The sequence below is a fragment of the Centroberyx affinis genome, unplaced genomic scaffold (genome assembly GCF_046629955.1).
Source record: "Centroberyx affinis isolate AG114_WGS23_722 - 3 ecotype Tasmania unplaced genomic scaffold, CSIRO-AGI_Caff_v1 ptg000476l_1, whole genome shotgun sequence".
Taxonomy (NCBI): Eukaryota; Metazoa; Chordata; class Actinopteri; order Beryciformes; family Berycidae; genus Centroberyx; species Centroberyx affinis.
Genome location: NW_027279134.1, coordinates 104,226 through 113,044, shown reverse-complemented (window position 1 = coordinate 113,044; position 8,819 = coordinate 104,226). Strand labels below are relative to the sequence as shown.

The following is an 8,819-nucleotide window of genomic DNA, read 5'->3' as shown; positions in this document are numbered from 1 at the left end:
TTTTATGTTGTTGCAGGAGATGAGGCAGAAGGTGGATGAGCTGCAGAAAACATTACAGAAGGCGCAAGCCTACAAACTGCAAACTGAGAAAGAGGTCAGCAGCTACCAGACAGAAATAGCAGATCTCAGGTAAGATCACATTAATAACAAGTAATGATAAAATAAACATAAAGTTTTATTTTCAGCGTTTGATCTGTGTTCTTAAAGTATTCTGTCTCTGGGATTTGGTTTTGTTTAGAAATTCTAAATTATCAAATTTGCGATTTGATCATTTCTGAACATAATGCTAGCCAAAAAAAAAAAAAAAAAATCTGTATTCGTTCCACATTCTTAAAAAAATTCAAAAAAAAAAAAAAATTTGATTAGAAAAATGGTGGACCATGATATCATTACGGTTATACAGGAATGAATCAAGAACCTGTATTAAAAGGTTTGTCTATTATATAGGTCTGAGAGAAATAGTCTGCATAGTGAATGCCAAGCCCTAAAGGAGAAACAGCAGGCTGCAGAGAGGAAGGATGGACAACCAGTCAAGGTAAATTTACACACCTGAATATTCTGCCTTGTGTGAAGACTTTGTGATTGTCATCTTGGTTGTGTTTTGCAATGTTGTCTTTGTCACTGGGGCACATTTTTGAATCCTCCTCAAAAGAATACTCTTACATTTGAATGTTAAGTGAGGTATTTCATGTTACCAGCCACTTATTAGAAATAAACATTGTTATGTTGTTAAGTTAACTGGTTAGTGTGTGTGGATGTACCCATTCCTACCATCTCATTTTCTTTGTTTGTTTGTTTGTTTGTGTGTGTGTGTGTGTGTGTGTGTGCACGCACGGGCGCAACAGGAAACTGTTGCTTTGGTAGGTCAAAGTGGTATGGAGGAGATGGTGCGCCAGTTGGAGACAGAGAGAATCCAGCTTCACAGAGACTTGCAGCGTTGTCTGTATGAGATCCAGCAAAGAGACCAATACTACCAGCAGCTCAACACTAAGGTACAAAACACGTACAAGTATACACACATTGATGCACAATTAATATGTCAAGATCACAGATACAGATGCTCACCAGATCATCACCAAATGATACGTAATTGACCCTGGAAGAAACACTGGCAAGGTCCAAAATTGTTTACATTTTTTTAATTTACCTATTCCAATTCTGATTATACTTATGTTTTCAAATTCATATTGATTCTCAAAGCAAATTTCTATCATGGTCATTTTTTTGTAAGACTTAAAATGTTTCAAGAAAAAAAAAAGTTTATAATCAGCATATTAGTAAGTGGGCCTACTCTCTTCACGGTAATCTTTCAACACAAATGGCTATTGTTCAAATGCAGTGAATAACTATTTGTGATGCCTTTTATTCAGATCAGATAAAAGCTCAATTTAGGTTTAAATCCACAAAATTAATGTTCTGATTAACATCTTTCCAGTTGAAACAGGATGTTGGGGTGGGACATGGTGTGGACAGGTTTGACCATAACAAAGGCAGTAAAGCCCATTGCATACTCGGTGTAGTTGGTGAAGCAATCCACTGTGAAATGCTATGCACATGAAGTCGAGCTGTCACAAATTCAGGATTCTTCAAAATGAATAAATTCCAGCCACTGGGATGCAACCATGGTGTCTTAAGAATAGCAAACTGTGATTTTGGGGGTGAACACCCAAAAATGCACAGCTGCACCATGTTGCCACTTTGAAAGTTGTGAAGTTGGTGGTGATGATGGGAGGGGAGGTTGGGGCGATTGTTCAGAAATCTATAATGGTATTGTTTGAAATTTTTTAGGGTTACCCGCTGAGATTTTGACATAAAAATATGAGAAAACTGTAAATGTTGTAATTTTTTTTGCCATTTATTGTTAAATAAAGAGAGACTGCAGTGCTTTGAACACAACATTATTTTGCATTACACCAATTTGAAGCAAATGCTTCATCATGTTTGAGGTGTGGTATTCATTGCAGGAAATCTCTCCAAGAGACATATTTTTTTGAAAACTAAGGATGAAGTGCTCAGAATACATTTCGTTGAGGACAGAAATAACACTAAATGGGAACTTGCAGTCGGTGTGTGTTCGCCTCATCACCATGTATTCTAAAATGTGTAAAACTTCCTTTTCAACACTCCCCCAGCTGCAGCAGACAGCCGAGGAGAAAGGTGCTGTGGCGGCCCAGCTGAGGGCCGTTTCCCAAACTTTGAGGGACACCCAGAACCGCTGCCATTGGCTGGAAAGCCAGGTCCAAGGCCAGGCACAGGTGAAGGATCTCATAAATGTGCATGTACCTGCCTATATGGACAGTGTATGAGTTTGTGGTCCATTTTTCACCTAACACATAAGCACGCGTTTTGTATCCAGATTGCATTTAGATATTTAGATACAGATATTCATATTTTATTTGCACCTTAAATTGAAAATGGATCTCCAACCTTACAACCAGATTGGTCTTAACCTCATACACAGTTTCTGCATATACAGGCAGTGAATAAGAGAATATCATTTATTCTGTTATTCAGCAGAATTTGTCCTTGTGGTTTGGACTGGTAGCAACAGATAGGTTTCCACATTGTTTAAATGGTGCACACTATGGACAGCAGTCTCAAAATATAAGAAAACTAAAAGTTACAGCTTTTACATACATGTTATATGTTGTCCCTACCAGCAGGGGTCAGTGTGCGCTGAGGTGGCACCGGGAGCCCCTCAGGAGAGGAGCAGCCACTCCATCACCATTGAAACGGCTGAGGCCACACTCCAAGAAAGGTGAGGAGAGTGTGTGAGAGAGAGAGAGATTGATCAAAAGTGTATGTGTGTGTGTGTTTGAGTATGTAATTTGCACCAGTCATTTCATACACATGACCAACCATCACTGTACATTTTACACGTTTATGTGTAGTTGTGGTTGTGTGGAGTCCAAATTTGTTTAGCTCATGGGTGTATTTGTGTGCGTGCGTGCGTGTGTGTGTGTGTGTATGTATGTGTGTAGGCTGCTGGAGGTGGAGCAGAGTCTGGCAGAGGAGAGAGGCAGGAGGGAGGCAGCCGAGGAGGCTCTGTGTCTCGCTGAGGACAGGGCAAAGAGGTTAGACCCAAGATCACTCACTCAAACACACACACATTTATACTGTATATGTACAGCAATGCAGAGTTTGTCTGAATGTTGTTGCCTTGCAGTGTTGGTTCCAGCCCGTCTCCGTCCAGAAGCAGCCAGAGGGACTTCAGTATCCAGCTGGAAGCAGAGGAGGAGTGGGAGGCCCTCATTCTCGACCCCAACCAGCCCCTACTCACACGCAAGGTACGCACTAGACCAAAGATTCATTTGTGTTCATTTATTTATTCATTTACCCAAATTCATTTTCCCATCTCCTATGTCAATAAATCATAGTTTCTAATTTATAGTTTCTGGATATCAGAATTGCATACTATCATCATGTGTTTGTAACTTTGCCTAATGCTGAATGGCAGATTTTATTTTCACCCCTTTTCTTTTGAGGCCTGTGCAGTCAGGCAGGCAATTATTTCAGTGATGGAAGATTTTTTCCTTCTAATTATGTGGTACCGTATTCTGTGATTTCCAGGTGAAAGGTGGGGCGCTGGCATGCCGCCGGTGGCTCAGAGGGAGAAGCCTCTACTGCTCCAAGCTGCTGACGACCCGCGCCCGCTCCAGATATTTCTTCCTGGCCTACTTGCTCACGCTGCATGTGGTCGTCCTCATGTGCCTCACCGGTGCCCTTTAGCGAGGGCACTCTGGGAAATACGTTCATTGGTTTAAATTTCAAACTCAAGATGGCATCCTCTGTGAAATCTAATGTTGATTTATTCGCCCTGAATTTCCACAAATTCAGATTTAGCAGAATAAGAATTTGAAGTAATGCTCATGTTATTCTACATAATTTCTAAAATCAGATTTTGTTCAGGATGGACGCAGACAAGTGTCTGACCAGATTTGGTTAGTTTAGCTTAAATAACAACTTTGATGATTTTTTCAAGAAATGTTGTATGGTAAACCAAGCCTTAAAGTATAGTTCTGCCCTTCTCTCCTCTTTGTTCTTTCTGAAAAGAAGCTGTCAGATTCCTGACTGGCTGGACTCTTTGCCTATATTGTTTTCAGATCCACATAAGAAAGGAGACAAGGAAAGAAAGTTGAGTTGAATTGAGTTTGAGAAGGAAAGAGGAGTTGGACTCTGATTTATACCTTATATGAAAGCCTCAGAAGGCACAGAAAGCCATATCCATTCTTAACACTACTGTTTAAATCTTTTTTTTTTTTACTCTTACTGCCTCTTAACCTTGTTGCCCTTCTGTGAGCTTAAAGCCAACATGTTAAACCCTCGCCTCCTCCAACCTCAAATACCACTGTATGCTTATCATCCAAATCACAAATGTTGGCACCAGCGGGTGCTCTCTTGGGTAACGGCTTTGCCATGATTGCCTTTCATGGCTTCATACCTTGCACATAATCTTGATGCTGAGTTAAAACTATGCACTGAAACTCCCAACTTTGTGTATATAATCATCTCATATCAGCTCAGAAGCACTACACCTCTCCCTGTCCCCCTTATTCCCTTTAAAATGTATAGCCAAAGGGCATAAAGGTGTTTGTTCCCTTACCTTAATAAATGCACTCATGCCCCTTACAGAAGTGGGACGCGATGGTTGCAAAATACCATAAAAATTTATTCTGATATTTTGGTGTGCCATTGAAAATGCACTGCAAAAAAGGTGGAGGATGTAAAAGTACAGTATATATGTTAAAATTATTCGGTATGTAAGTGTGCATCCTCAAAGTATACTGTACAGTATGTTATGTATGTATATATGCATTTCTATCCCCTCTGCTCTGATGTTCAATGACTGTACATTTCCACTTGATTGTTTTGAGTCTGACAATATGATTTATGATAGAGATGGGTTTTTCACAAAACAGGGTCAACAAACCTGCCAAACAATTTTGATATGAATAGTAATAAGATTTCCAGTTCATTTCACCGCAGGGGAAAACACAGACAGCACCTCGAAATGAGACTCTGCTCTCAGTGCTTTTTCTTGTCATGAAATGACGGTCGTTGAGTTGATTGTGTGAAGGACATCATTCATTAAGTTGAATGGAGTCATTCACATGAAGATTATTTTTTGTATCAAGGGAAAAATTAATGTTTCAAATTGGGCAAAATATGATTGTTTGGCTTGTTCATTGATCCAATTTTGTGGAAAAGCACTGCTGCTGATGAGTTTGTGGTACCGTTGTCCTAATGTTTTGTATATAAGGGTGTGATTGACGGACAAAAAAAAAGAACTGAATCTATTTATGAAAAAGGTAACTACTGAAAGATGTTAAGATGTCATATTTTCTATACTGCCTCTATTTTTAAGAGTTAAGTAATAGCGATGTTGTTTGCCTTTTGATGACATCAGGCTTGACCGTGTGCAATACTGTGTGGAGGGGAACTTTTTTCAGATGACCTGTTGCCATCTTGAAAGAATTTTAATAAAGCTATAGTTGAATTTGGGTAGCTGGCTTGTTGAATGGCACTATCTGTCCGACTCAACTCAAATAAACATCAGAATATTGCTTTGGATTAACTATATGAAAATCAGATTGTTGCAGCAGACAAAATATTAAAATGATGGTGAACCTCAAACACAAACTTACCATTCTTTTATGCAAACTCAAAGGCACTTTGAGCAGTTCAATGAAGGCATAGCTCATTCAGATAATGACTGATGTGGCTCTTGAAATGATTAAGGAAACCAAACCCCAGCTAGTACACCTTCACTGGCTTAGAATGTTGTGAAAAGTGTGGCTGCTGACTTTCAGAGGCCAGTCGATTAGATACACCACACTGCTTACAAAAGTGCATGTGATGGTTTGATATATAGTGTAAAACTGACACTGAGATGTTTAATTGAATGTTAGAAATGGTAAAGCCAATGACCTAATAAAATGCAGTAATTAAAGGAAAAATCCACACTGAAACACTAAAAAAACAAAACAAAAACAGCTATTGGTGTTGTAACTTGCATTTCTGGGCCCATTTTGTTTGGTGGTGTATTTTTCTTATTCTTGCTGATAAATGGCCAATCCTAGATGATGTGACGTCTCACAGTGATGCCACGTTGATGTTTCCACCACAGCTACAATGAAGTTTGATAGAAACATTTTCAACCATCTAAGACATCATTGATCAACATCATGTTTTGGTGTCAGCCATTCAGAATCAAAGAGCAAGGCCTTCTTTCAAGACTCACCATTTTGCAATCTGCAATACCCATTGCTATTTTTCAACATGTGCCTGCCATGTGCATGAAATTCTTCTAAAATGAACAACTACAATAGAGACATAAAAACATTTTCTTTAGTATCTTGCAGCTGTACATAAAACAGTGAAAACCATCACTGTCAAGTTCAACAATAAAATGTTTGTTGTCTTCTTTTATATCAAAATGGATATTTTTTCTTTGGCACACAACATACAACATCTAACATCACTTTTATAATATAATAAATAATACAAACTACTATGCTGCTATGGAGATTTCTTTCAAAAGTAGTTCAGTGCCAGTCCTTAGGGTAGGTGAATTATTTTGTTAGCTAGATAAATTACATTTTGGACCAACTCTTTTTTTTTTCTGTTTTATTAGATGTGCAACATAAATGTGGCCACTAGATGGCAACGTCTACTCATGTAATACCAGAGCCATACCCAGGTTGTAAAAAAGGCACTTGTGTTACAGTCCTTTGAGGTATTTTCTAAAATAGATGTGAATGGAAACAAGGGTAGAGAGTGAGAGATAGAGAGACAGAGAGGTGGGGAAGCAGAAAAATAGAGAGAGAGGTAGAGAGATAGTCCAGAGCAGCCTGTGCTCTCCCATTGGCTCTGTGAGTATCCTTGTACTAATCTATCTTTCATGAGTTCGCCTCATTTTTCATGAGTTATTTCAGCTGCAGCTACAGTGGTTCTCAATGGCCTCCCGCCTCGTCAATATTGATGAAGGAGTTCCCCTTTTTTTCCTTTTTGGCAAGATCCTGTCTCTCTCAACATCATGCACGGTAAAAGGCTGAGGGGAAAATACTGTAGAGGGGTAGACCTTCCAATGGGAGCCAGGTTTAATTGTTGTTCCTTAAATATCTAGCTTCTATTCTGTTCTTTTCACAATAAAAGCCCCCTGGCCATTGATCAGAGGGGAATTCTTGTCATCACAGGTTTCATTATTGAACAGCCACACTTTCCCCTTGCATACTCTCACATTTATAGGGAGTCAATCTGTTGTAAATATCAATTTTAACTTTTTGCGTCTGTGACAGTATGACATTGTCCAAGCAAAGGATTTTCTTTGGTGCTTACCTTAATAAACTACACAGTTATCATATCAGTCGGTAAAGTATTCAGCTGCCACCATTGCCCTTTTCTACATTTCTAAACCTAAATGAGGAACTGCACAATGTTACAGTTGACACTGGCATGAAGTAAATTTGATTTGGATCTCCTGGCCTCTGGAGGAACTCGCTCATCCTTTGGTCTAATAAAAGGATGGGTCTCGCTGAAAACCTGTGTCATGGTTTTCTCCTGCCTTCAGCTCTCCACCAGAGTGAGTACAGTCCTCCAGTCGCCAATGACCCACTTGCTTCCAGCACCAAAGGAAGGGTGCTGGAGGAGTGTGTGTGTGTGTGTGTGTGTGTGTGAGAGAGAGAGAGAGAGAGAGAGAGAGAGAGAGAGAGAGAGAGAGAAGGGCGGGGAAGAGATTGAGGTGAAAACATGTGGGAGACTGCTATGATTAATGTGCTTTCAGAGATGAAGCGAGAGAGAGAAAGAGAGAGACTAGTGAGCAAGGGCACCAGTGATGTGTGGTGGTGGAAAGAGTGCAAGTAGGCCATAGTAAAGGTGTGTTCGACACATAAATGACCTCATCCTCATCCTAATAGATCATTTAGCATTCACTCGAGGCTCAAAAGAAATATTGTGATACGATACCATACGATACCATATGATATGATACGATAGAACTTTTTGTCAGATTTCTCAGAAATGTGTTATGCATCATAGCAGCTCATTTAAAAAACAATCATACACAGGGTGAACACACAATAATTATCTCAGTAGTAGATAGATACATAGACAGACAGGTAGTTTCATAATCTTGAAGGGAAATTCACTGTTGTTCAATTATACTGTGACAATAATGAAGTTCAAACAACATCAAAAATACTGGGAAAGTTATCAGTCTGCTGTTGCAAAGTGGGACAAATTCCACTAAGTGGGCATCAGTCTTTTCCAATGAGGAAAAATCATTCAAGATTCTTCTTGACGCTGCTGGTAGAGTCAATGATTTTAACTCTGTAGCCAACAAGACGCCACCCTCGGTGTTTGTTCAGGGATGCTATCGTTCTTTGTCCCACTTTGATCCCCCTAACACCCACAGAAGATCAATGACATTACTGATGACCGCCTCCTTGCTGCTGACAAAGGTGACTGATTGATCTTGGTTCACCTAGATCTTAACGCAGCCTTTGACACAGTTGACCATGATATATTGCTTAATTGGCAAGAAAACTGGGCGGGGACACTCACAGACAGAATTTAATCAATTGGTTTTATTTTCTAAATAGGACTTTCTCTGTTGTGCTAGGCAGCCCCATTTCTTCTACAGCTCATGTGAAATATGGTGTTCCACAAGGGTCAATTTTAGGTCCTCCATTATTCTCCATTTGTATGCTTCCATTTGGGGACATAATCTGCAAAAATGATATTCATTTTCACTGTTATGCTTGGAAAAGGTTGTTTGGAAAAGTGCTAGTTTATTATTATTATTAGTAGTAGTAGTAGTA

General features: G+C 39.4%; 1 protein-coding gene across 3 annotated transcripts in view; it reads left to right on the top strand.

Annotated features, from left to right (window-relative positions):
• Positions 1-5,502, top strand: part of LOC139642402 (golgin subfamily B member 1) — a 35,611-nt gene extending 30,109 nt beyond the window's left edge. For all 3 annotated transcript variants that reach the window (XM_071517218.1, XM_071517217.1, XM_071517219.1), the window contains 8 exons: positions 17-129; positions 448-535; positions 846-992; positions 2,133-2,255; positions 2,661-2,758; positions 2,982-3,074; positions 3,167-3,287; positions 3,571-5,502. In XM_071517218.1, the coding sequence (XP_071373319.1) occupies positions 17-129; positions 448-535; positions 846-992; positions 2,133-2,255; positions 2,661-2,758; positions 2,982-3,074; positions 3,167-3,287; positions 3,571-3,729 (942 nt within the window). In that variant the 3' untranslated portion in view covers positions 3,730-5,502. The remainder of the gene's footprint in view (positions 1-16; positions 130-447; positions 536-845; positions 993-2,132; positions 2,256-2,660; positions 2,759-2,981; positions 3,075-3,166; positions 3,288-3,570) is intronic.
• The last annotated feature ends 3,317 nt before the right edge of the window (positions 5,503-8,819 follow it).